Below are 11,731 nucleotides of genomic sequence, written 5' to 3'. Positions count from 1 at the left end.
TAGTTTTAAATTAAAAGCCTCTAAATCCATACTAGTTTGGAAATACTTCAAAAATGCCTAGTCTATTTTTCATATGTTACTAATGCATATTTTACATGGCTCTCTCGTATTTTACATATATGAAGTTAATAATGTGCGAATTTTCAAAAGGGAAATCATAAAAATCACAACCGAATTCAATATGTAGTTACACTAGCAAATTATTACCAAAAAGATCACGAAATATATTCTGCAGAAATCCTTAAAAAATTTAGGTCTATGTTCATGAAATTGCAGATGGTTCTTAGAATCAACACCTCATTGTTTTTCTAACAAATTCACCATCTTGTCAAGGCAAATATATATATCCAGATGAATCCAGGAGCATGCACAAACTCATCCTCTAAAAGCATAACATATAGCAGTTTCAAGGCAAATCCCTATAACACAAATCATGATCCTGCTCAACTCAATCCTCCTCTAAATACACCTCATGCATGTATTTTTCCATCCTTTTGGCAGGAACGTTTCAAATAAGAGGGGGACTGGCCAAATAGTCCCCAGAAGCACACTTTCTCCCTTAAGACATGAAAGTGGTTTGCATCAGTTGACAAGAATAGTCCACTAACCTAGCTTTGATAGCCGTGCAGTGGCCACATGACAGTCCTTTCAGACTTGGAGATTCTCAACAACGTGTATGGTTGTCTGATTTGGGCCATTACCCACCATTCTTTGCATCAAAAAATAGACAGAGGGAAACATCTCGTCAGTCCACCACCTCTGTCCTGCTTCTTCAATGCTTGTTCTTTGACGCTCATTGCCTCGACCTTCTTCTCTTCTTCCTGCACGTGAGCATATGCATGGATGTTCGACATCAAAACATAAGCTGCAGCATCCTTTTCTTCCAATGGCTGTCTGATTTGGGCACAGCCAACATAACACTTTGCCCACATTGCCCACCTTTCTTTGCATCAACGGATAGAGGGAAAGATCTCTTAGCTGTGCATACATATTTTTGCTTTGGGAGTGCCTTGGCTGCCACACCAAAAACTGCCAACGTCAGTCCACCAATTCTGTCCTGACTTCTTCCATGCTTGTTCTTTCACCCTCATTGTCTCAACCTTCTTCTCTTCCTCCTGCATATGAGCATCTGCATAGATGTTAGACATCAAAACATAAGCTGCAGCATCTGTTTCATCCAATTGCACTGCTTGTTCAAAGGCCAGTCTTCCAAGTTTCACATTACCCCACTTTTGACAAGCACCCAACACTGTAAGCCACACCCCAATATTAGGATGGAAAGGCATCTTCTCCACCATCAACACTGCCTCATTTAATTGGCCTGCACGGCAAAGGATATCAACTATGCCAGTGTGGTGCTCGATAGTTGGCATGATGCCATAGACTTTGCTCATAGCCTCAAAGTACTTCTGGCCCTCATCCACTAGACCAGTGTGACTGCATACAGCAAGAACTATCGAAAGTGTGACTCCGTCTGGCTTTACCCCTTCTCCTCTCATTTCCTCAAGCATATGAAAAACAAGTTCACTTTTTCCCAGCTGGGCATATCCCCCCATTAGTGCAGTCCACGAGATCTCATTTCGAACTGGCATATTGCCAAACACTTCCTGTGCTTCTGCAAGGGCGGCACTTTGGGCATACATATCCACCAAGGCACTGCCAACAAAAAGGCCTGTTTCTAGCCCTTTTCTGGCAACCTCGGCATGTATTTCTCGGCCCTTATCTATAATTCCTATGCTGCCACAAGCTTTCAAGCTGCAAACAAATGTGACAGCATTTGGAGAGAGACCCTCCACTTGCATCTGTTCAAGACCGTTCAGCACTTCCTCCACAAGCCCATGTTCGGCATATCCTGCCAGTAGTGCATTCCATGAGACCTCGTTTCGAACAAGTAGCTTGTCAAATGCTTCCTGTGCTTCTGCAAGGGACCCACTTTTGGAATACATGTCCACCAAGGTGCTGCCAGCATAAAGATCTCTTTCCAGCCCCTTTCTGGCAATCTCAGCGTGTATCTCTCGGCCCTCTTCTATGGCTCCTATGCTACCACAAGCTTTCAAACTGCAAATAAATGTAAGAACATCTGGAGAGAGACCTTCCAGTTGCATCTGTTTGAGACAATTCAGTGCTTCCTCACCAAGCCCATGCTCAGCATATCCTGTCATTAGTGCATTCCATGAGTCCTCCTTTCGAACTGGCATCTTGTCAAAAGCTCCCCGTGCTCCTGCAAGTGAACCACATTTGACATACATATCCACCAACGTGCTGCCAACAAAGAGATCTCTTTCCAGTCCCTTTCTGGCAATCTCAGCATGTATTTCTTGGCCCTTGTCTAAGGTCCCGATGCAGCCACAAGCTTTCAAGCAGCATATGAATGTGACAGCATTGGGAAAGAGACCCTCCAGTTGCATCTGTTTGAGACAGTTCAGCACTTCCTCACCAAACCCATGCTCGGCATATCCTGTCATTAGTGCATTCCAGGAGACCTCATTTCGAAAGGGCAGCTTGTCAAATGCTTCTCGTGCTTCTGGAATTGAGCCACATTTCGCATACATATCCACCAAGATGTTGCCAACAAAAGGATGTCTTTCCAGCCCCTTTCTAGCGATCTCGGCATGTATCTCTCGGCCCTTGTTTATGGCTCCTATGCTCCCACAGGCTTTCAAGCTACAAACATACGTGACGACATCTGGAGAGACACCCTCTTGTGGCATCTCTTCAAGACAGTTCAGCGCTTCCACACCAAGCCCATGCTCAGCATATCCTGCCATAAGGGAATTCCAGGAGACCTCATTTCGAACTGGAATCTTGTCAAATGCTTCCCGTGCTTCTGCAAGCGAGCCACATTTGGCATACATATCCACCAATGTGCTGCCAACAAAGACATTTCTTCCCAACCCCTTTCTCGCAATCTCAGCATGCATTTCTCGGCCCTTGTCTATAGCTCCTATGCTGCCACAAGCTTTCAAGATGCAAACAAACGTGACGGCATCTGGGGAGAGGCCCTCTAGTTGCATCTGTTCGAGACAGGTCAGCACTTCTTTACCAAGCCCATGCTCGGCATATCCTGACATTAGTGCATTCCATGAGACCTTGTTTCTACCTGGCAGCTTGTCAAACACTTCACGTGCTTTTGCAAGTGAGCCACATTTGGCATACATATCTACCAAGGTGCTCCCAACAAAAGGATCTCCTCTTTCCAGCCCCTTTCTGACAATCTCAGTGTGTAATTCTCGGCCTCTTTCTGCATCTTTCAGCCTAGCACAAGCCTTTAGTACTGCGGCAAAGGTGTACTTATCAGGATGCACAGAATCCTCTTGCATTTTCTCGTAGAGGTTGAGGGCATGCTGTGAATTCCCACATTCAATATAACCCATGATGAGAGAGGTCCAAGAATACACATTCCGATCGACCAACTTGTCAAAAACCCGATGAGCATCACACATGCTTCCAACTTGGACCAGCATTGGGACGAGGTAGTTTCCAAGAGATTTATGATCTTCCAGCCCACTTTTACGCATGTACGCATACAAGCGCTTGGTATACGCTAGATTTTTCAATGATCTGCACCTATGCAAGATGCACGTAAGGTTCTGAACTGAAGGCGGCTGGGGCATTTGTTCCATGGTCGTGAATGCCTCCTCTAAGCTGAGCTTTTCCCAGTCAATCTTCTCATGCACTTCTTGTGCTTTAGACGGATTCATCTTTCCTCCAGACCTGAAGCTGGCGCTGCCCCACTCCTCCACCACGCCACGGTCTTGGGCCTGACCAATGGATGCTTTGGTCTTTATCTCGAGCATGTCTTTAACCCAGCATGGATTGTCCCAGCCGTCTATCCACAGCAACTCCTTGGTAATATCTTATGCTTGAAATCTGGAGAGCTTGGGTTTGTCTGTTCTTAAAATTCACAAGAGACTCGTCAGATTAGCGAATCTACAGCGCAAATCATTCGGTTCAGACTCTTGGCACACTTACTTTGCTCTCTCGGTTGTCTAACCAAGGGGAGGGATCTGTGAAGACTGCTTCCATAAACACTCGGTCGCCAACCTATCTGGGCAAAATGAAACCAATTGTGAGAAGTGGTGTCGCCAGGAAAAAATAAACTTTTGTAGAGGTATCCTTATCAATCCGGTTTTAACTGAATTACCGGCCCGCTTGACTCAATTTCATACAGAAGTACCTGAACGCAAAACCATAGCTCCAATGGCCACAGGGGAAGCCATAGGAGAGTCATGGCTTGGTTGCCTGTGCAGATGAGCTGCCATCATCATCACGAGAAGAGGCGTGAGTAGTAGTAGAGTGTTTCGCACTATAGTGTTTGCTTATTACGCTGGGTTCGTACTTAGCCCGGGTTTAGCCAAACCAAAGTCGGCCATTGACGCGGTTGTCTTTCGCTCTGTGCACATGCATAGATTGGAGCGCAGCCTTTGCCCGCATCTTGAGCGCTCGACTAGAGACACGGTTGTCTTGGGCTCCGCTAGAGACACGGTTGTCTTACGCTCTATACACATGCACAGATTGGAACACAGCCTGTGCACATCTTGAGGGCACTCTAGGTGCACCCTCGAATCAAGTGCTGGGAGGTCAAGCGATCACTCCATCCGCTATCCTTGTTGCCATGTGGCAAGACATTATCTTTAAATTGCTCTTCACACGATCTGGGTGGAGATGAACGGTGTGTTTAATGCAACATTTTTCAAAGAATTCATGCCACTCTCTGCCATGCCGCTCGACCTTATCACCAAGAAATTGTGCATGGGTGGGACTTTTGGCACCCCAAAAATCCAAGGTGCCCATTGGAGAACAGTGAATGAAACCAAAGCGCCCCTACCTACACTGCACAGGCTCTTAAACCCTATAATTTGCTCAAACCAGCTTGACCGATGCTTGGGCGGGGGGGATTGTGCTCGACGATCTCTCCTTCCCGAACATGTCTGATGTTGAATGGCTGTTTGCCATCCTTCAATGCCCTTGGCAACGTCTTACCTTAAGTACCATGCGCTCCCTCAAACCACTCTCGTCACACGTATTCCCTATCCTAGAGCTCTATAGCCATCTCCTTGGATGCAAGAAGCGAGTCTCACTTAGCATCCAATCCCTAAGAATTATAAATCGGCCTCTTGGGTGGGTTCACACTCATCCACCATATGGATGTTTGTTCCAAGAATGAAAAAGAGCTCCATTTGAAGCAATGTTTCACATGCATCAGCCCACCACTGTTCCAAAAATTAGCTGGCAAGTGAGTCACGCCCGAGTAGATTATAAAAGTCGTGCAACATGTTCATCTCGCCCAAGAGAGTGTACTCTCAAAAGGAACCAACCACCATCTGCCCACTGGGACCGCTTGGTTGTTCGTTTGGTGAAATCTATGTGTATTTTCACATGTACAATGTTACAAATCGCCCGCCCATTGTGAAAGCAAGCATGGATAGACAACAAATGCATTATGCCCAATTTGGCGGATAGGCCACAATGCAGATCCCATGCTTGGTGGATGAGTGTGAAAACTGAGTATGAAACCAACCTTAGATTAGAAAACCCGACAAATAGATTAGAAAACCAGCCGATCAATTTTCTATTCAAATTCAAATTTACTTGGTGGTTGAGATTTGTTTTCCTGGAACATTACATGGATGCTCTTAGCGAAAGGATTCCCCCTAGAAGATAGTGTTCAGAGATGTTGATTTGCTTTATTGTCCCACATAGGACAAGTTGTAGACATCTGTACTGAGTCATTAAACTTTAACAAGTTTTGATACTTAAGAATTTCACTTGAGGGTTGCTAAAATACCTTGCAACTTAGGAGTAACAGAAGTTGCTCCAAAGTTTTATAGTTTTTTTCCACTTTATTGCATCCATGCTTACAGAAGCTTCAATTTTTATTTTCAAATTGCCATCCACTCATTTTATGAAATGCAATTTAAGAGGAGGTTTTGAGAATGTAAATCGCATTAAGGGTAGTGTGTAAACAAAGAGTAGTGGAAATGGGCATGTACCCGCCAGTAAGGGCTATTGTGAACTACTACTGACTTTCCCAAGTAGGGTTGTCTATATAACCTATTATCCGAATTTTTTTGGTTTGCATAGTTTGAGATCCTTGAGTATGATGAATGTCTCCATGCTCTCCTCTCCCACCTTCGATACTTCTCTCAAGAACAAGCATATTGTTTATGTACTACTCCAAGTGAAAATTCATTTACTGGATTTAGGTTTACAAGAAATGCTAGGGTTTGCTCTCGAACTCCTCTAAATTAAAAAAGCACACCATCCCTGATATTTTGCAAGGGGAATTGAATCCTTGCAAACCCAGTGTAGTAGTTCATCCTTGGTCTTTCCTTTTACATTTCATTTTGTTATGATGGTGCTTTAACTATGTCCGTACTTGAACTAATACTTGATTGCTCATTACTTGTTCATAGTACACATTGAACTTGTCTAAAGTGCTCAAACGATGGTGGGATTGGACCTTGATTGGTGGACCTTGATTGGACCATCGTGAGGTAATTACAGTAATTACTTGGTTCATTCAAAACCACATCTCTACTTATTGTCGATTGTCTCTTGATAGTATTTTAAATATAATATATTGTGCTGTCATCACTACCAATTACTAACTATCTCTTGATAGTATTTTAAGGATAATATATTGTGCTTTCATTAGTATACCTAGTGAGTACACATTTTTGGGATTTAGCATGAAATTCCTTCCTATTCATCTTGCCCACGTGCATATGCAAGTGATCCAAATATCCTAAGGTTACTAATTCTGGGCTTTCTTCAAGTAGAATCCTCTTCTAAAGCCAGATTATGTAGAATAGCTATAGGTCTTCTATTCATGAGATACACCGCTATATTGTTTGTTTTTGAACTGTATGATTTTGGAAAAATGTTATCATTTATCATGCATCTCGTCAATCCTTCCATGTCCAATCTAGAATGCAAACTCTGACTATCCAATAACCTTTGAGCAAGCGTAACCCAACCCCTTATGCACTCCCCAGCCCATTTGTTTCTTGGGGGGCTCCACTCTCCTTATGTGATACATCTCAGTAGAATTCTATGTACCCAAAAATTGCATGGAAAAATATTAAAAATATGTCAATCAAATTGGTACATGCCATGACCTGTATGAAAATAATATTGATAATACAAATGTATTTAGCCCAGTCTATCTACAAGCAGTGCTCATGGACAATTCCTTACTTGAGGTATTGGCATGAGTGTTTAGTGGCAAAGGTATATACATTCCTTCAGCCTTTTTTATCTCTATGTATTTGAGAAACACTCTTTATTTTGTGTTTGAAACTTACTTTACTAGCTTGGCATACTATCATCAAGAGGACCCACCCTCTCTGTTAATGGAGCCAGCAAAGTAGTCTACATTAGTTACGACTTGTGATGATCATGATGGGACTCTCACTTGTGGATGGGAGTCTTTTTTCTCTCAAAGAAGTGCACTCCATCTTCTCCATCTTGAAGAAGAAAGTCTACAAGCATACCTATCTTTCTAGAATAGAGAATTCAAGGAAAACCTAGAAAGATCTTTCTACCTTGTTCGGCTCTTTGTCACTTCCATCATCCTCTTGCCCAATTCCGTTGTCCCAGTCTCACGTCCTCTTGTTCCACCTATGAAACCTAACCTGATCTTCTCTCAAAGATTATAATTAAGGCTTTCAATTTCAAAGGAGTTTTAATAGAGGATGTAGATGACCATGCGTCAAGGATTCTTGTGATGCTTGTGAATCCAAGGGATTGGAATGAAAGGATGCTTGTAAATCCAAGGGAGTGGAATGAGAGGATGCTCGCAAATCCAAGGGAATGAAATGAAAGGACCCTCGCAAATCTAATATGTAGAGGCTCTCCCAATTTATGATCAACCAGCTCTACTAGTTTATGGTATTTCTTGAACTCTACTTCAAAACATGCCACTACTCCATAACATGCTATTCCTTGAACTCTAGAACATGCTACTACTCCTATGTATGCCACTACTCCAACTATGCTCCTCTTGCTTGTCCAACCAACATGCTATTTCTTGAACTCTACTCTGGAAGATGCCACCACACCAACTATGTTCCTCTTGCTTGTCCAACCAACAATCAATCTAGCATGTGCTTTAGGTGTGGAGAGTATGGGCATTTTCAAAGAAGACATCCAATACCAAAGAGTACTCCCCTTTTTGAAAATTGCCCCAAGGCCAATAAGCATAATACAAAATCATAGGGACCATGTCCAAAAGTGCACGCTCACATTGTTGGCCCATGCCTATTGGGTACATCAGGTCCATTAAACCCTTTTAGTAGTTTTGTGGGTGTATTGATGGATTCACCTCCTCCATTACCTTCCTTAGTGGTTGCATTGATTAGAATCAAAGAACTTACAACCTTTCTTACACAAACTTGAAGTAATTCCCAACCCAAAGTAGACTCTCATTTCTTTTATGGTGGAATGGGCCTCTATTCATGAAGGTTTAAAACTCCAAAATACATTTCACATAGTAGCCACATTTTTTACACATATACATATGGTAGAAGCACACCAATGTACATTTTTTACCACTTATGCATGATGCATGATAAAAAGCATGAAAATATGCATGCCCAACCATGCAAATGATTTTTGTGAGCACATGTACTCACATTAAGTCATTTGCAAAGTATCATACCCAATAGAACACATGCACATAAGGAATGGTAGAGACTTTTTGGATAATTTCCTTGAATTCCAATGAGGTGAAGAGGGTACTTTAGGTATGTTCTATGATGAGCAAAAATTGAGTACTCAAGTGCTACTCATAGAAGTTGGACAATGCAAGTTCTATCGTGAATCTTATGTCTCAAACTAGCTCACTAAGATAGATTATGTGGAGGCCAACATGGAGGAGTTTATTGAGGTTATTTCAAAGCCAATTATAGTTCCATGGCTGAGTTAAGGGACACCACCAATCATCCAAAAAAGGATAGATCCAATTTTGAGGAATCCACAATGAATCTTAGATTGGCTCATTGGGATAGATTATGTGGAGTTCAACATGGTGGATTTTAGTGAGGTTATTTCAAAGCTAGCTATAGTTCATTGGCTTAATCAAGGGGTCAGGTTGTGTGATCAATTCTTATGAAATAGAAAGTCTAAGGTTTCAATAGTGCAAGTAGAACCATGAAGAACTTGAGCAAGATTCACTTCTAACACTATCACCCCTTAAATTGGATGGAAGAAATAGAAGTTTGGTTCCACTTCATAGGGGAATCCATACATGAGGAGGCTAAAAGTGAGGACAAGGAGATGGCATAGAGGTCATATGAGAACTCAACTTGGAAAACCCTGAGAACCCTCAAGCCATCTCCATTAGCAACTCGGTTTGGGAGAAGCACAATAACCTCAAAACCATGAAAACTTTCTTTAGAGATTATTCACATATGTTTCCTTGTTCTTATAAAGATTTGGTTGGGCTACAACAAGGCATTGCATAACGGAATCCATAGCATCACACTTACGCCTAGCACAAAACCAATATGGAAGCCATCTTATCATATGAATACTAGCTATACTAAGGGAACCAAGGAAGGGTTGATAAAGATGTAAAAATCAGGCCTCATACATCCATTAATCACTTAGATGGCTATCAATCATAGTGATCATGCCAAAGAAAAAGGCAAAAGAAGTTGTGTGGAATATTGCGACCTCAATGAAGAAACTCAAAAAAGAAGGGTTCCCACTACCCTTCATGGACAACATTCTAGAATATGTGGCTAGACACTACCTTTATTCCTTGTAAATGCTTTTAATGGGTACAATGAGGTAGTATCCATAGTAGAATATGTGGCTAGAAACTACCTTTATTCCTTGTGGATGGTTTTAATGGGTACAATAGGTATCCATAATAGAATAAAATCAAGAGCAAGCCATATTGGACATGTGTAAATTCAAAAGGATGGTAGTTGTCTTGTGCAATGTGCCTCCAAGTTTCCAACACGTCATCACTCAAATCAACCATGAACACCACATGGACTACATGTGGGTATTTTTGGATGACCTTACATGGGAAAATGGTAAGAACTACAAGTATAAGAAATACTCTCTCAAGGGAGATCTCTGTCTTTTGCTTTTGTGTTTCAAGAATTGCCCTCAATTAGTTTGCGCCGAAAAGCCATGAAGTGTGAGTTCTTAATTAATGGGGCATCTTGTATGAGTATGTGATTTCATGCATAGTCCTACGCCCATATCTCTAAAATCATTGCAATCCTTTTTGCTAACATTGCTTGCCAAAACTGACAAAGCTCTGGAAAAAGTTTCTTAGGTCTACATCTACCTCCATTTCAGATACAAAAATGGTGGTAGCAAGAAATGAAGAGAAGTTCTCTCTCTTTTTCACAAAAGAAAACCTCTCTCTCTCTCTCTCTCTCTCTCTCTCTCTCTCTCTCTCTCTCTCTCTCTCTCTCTCTCTCAAACAGAGGACTTACAAATTTGAAATAGAACCTTCCCAAATCTCAAAGCTTACAAAAGGCATAAGTCACTCAAGCATAAGGTAGGAGCCTTTCACATTCACATTTCTCTTCACATACACTCCATGGTGAATTTCAATCCTTATGAGCCCTTCTATCTAAAATATGTGTCAATTTAGATGTTGTTTGAGATCATAAATCACTTTTTGCAAGATGAGAAATCTGCATTGAGGTCTTTTCTACAATGTGAACATATTGCTCAGATCCTTTTTGCACAATCAACAATCTACAAATTAAGTGTATGAATCTTTCTTCACAAATCCTTTTAATACCACGTCCATACCACTTCTTGAAGCTCTCCATTAAGCAATGCAAAATTTGTTAGAAATCAACCAATAGAGGGTATGCACAGTGGAAGACTGATAGAATAGCCCAAGATCTCACACAGTGTGTGTGGGGGTGTGGAATCACAAACTTCTTAACTTTTGTGCTTCAAATAGATGTGCAAACTAGTAAATAGACAATGATCCAGCTAGATATAGAAACCATCAAAAGAATATATTTTTGTCCAAAGCTATGGATACAATCAAAAGAGATAGATCCAAAGTTCTACCAGAGCATGGTCCTTTGATCTTACCACAAGGTACTTCTACTGTCTGCTAGATATCTTTAGAACATTGAGGCTGCATGCTCCATCTTGAGCATATGTAGACTCTCCTTCCTTAGACCTTAGCTCCTTGCTACCCTAGAAGATAGCCAAGGTCTAGCCCTTGATGAGCTCAGTCTACAACAACTTTTGGAATCCTTTGCCTCTTGGATGTAGGCCTGAGGATGTGGGTATTGCTCCTCCCCAAATTCCTAGTCTGCTGAATGAGTTAATGCCCTGCTATGAGCTACTTTTATAGGGCCAAAGGGCCCTTAAATTGGATCAACCATCCTCTTGGATCTGGTTGACTAAGCCTCCTTGAAAATTGGCCCCAACCTCCCTCTATCTTAGGCTGTGTGCTCTCTCCATTTAAGTGGGGATCTAGCCCCCTTGGGTAGATCCTCTTGGGCTGTGTGCTCTCTCTATTTAAGTGGGACCTAGCCCCCTTGCTTTTTCTGCCAGCTGACTGGATGCCCCCCTTACTTTGTCTGCCAACTGATTGGATGGCCCCCTCCAATCCCCCCCATGTATGGGATTGTGGGGTGGGGCCATATGGTCAACCAATCTAGCTGACCGACCAACTCCTTGGCCCTATATAAGGGCAAGGTGGTGCCCTTTTGCAGTGCCTTCCTTTGCTACTACTACC

General features: G+C 42.2%; 1 protein-coding gene across 2 annotated transcripts; it reads right to left on the bottom strand.

The window, feature by feature from the left end:
- Positions 1-266: 266 nt before the first annotated feature.
- LOC147895427 (pentatricopeptide repeat-containing protein At5g27110-like) lies at positions 267-4,278 on the bottom strand. 2 transcript variants are annotated; one of them, XM_087384080.1, is made up of 3 exons: positions 4,178-4,278; positions 3,973-4,048; positions 267-3,889 (listed from the first exon to the last, which is right to left on the bottom strand). In XM_087384080.1, the coding sequence occupies exon 3, from the start codon at positions 3,795-3,797 to the stop codon at positions 975-977; it is 2,823 nt and encodes a 940-aa protein (XP_087240206.1). In that variant the 5' UTR covers positions 3,798-3,889; positions 3,973-4,048; positions 4,178-4,278; the 3' UTR covers positions 267-974. The 2 variants fall into 2 exon arrangements, with proteins under 2 accessions (XP_087240206.1, XP_087240205.1); XM_087384079.1 differs by having other exon boundaries at positions 267-4,048.
- Positions 4,279-11,731: the final 7,453 nt, after the last annotated feature.

The sequence above is a fragment of the Dipteris shenzhenensis genome, chromosome 13 (assembly GCF_047967505.1).
Source record: "Dipteris shenzhenensis isolate YYH24624 ecotype China chromosome 13, Dip_SZ_1.0, whole genome shotgun sequence".
NCBI lineage: Eukaryota > Viridiplantae > Streptophyta > Polypodiopsida > Gleicheniales > Dipteridaceae > Dipteris > Dipteris shenzhenensis.
This window is presented reverse-complemented; position numbering and strand designations above follow the sequence as displayed.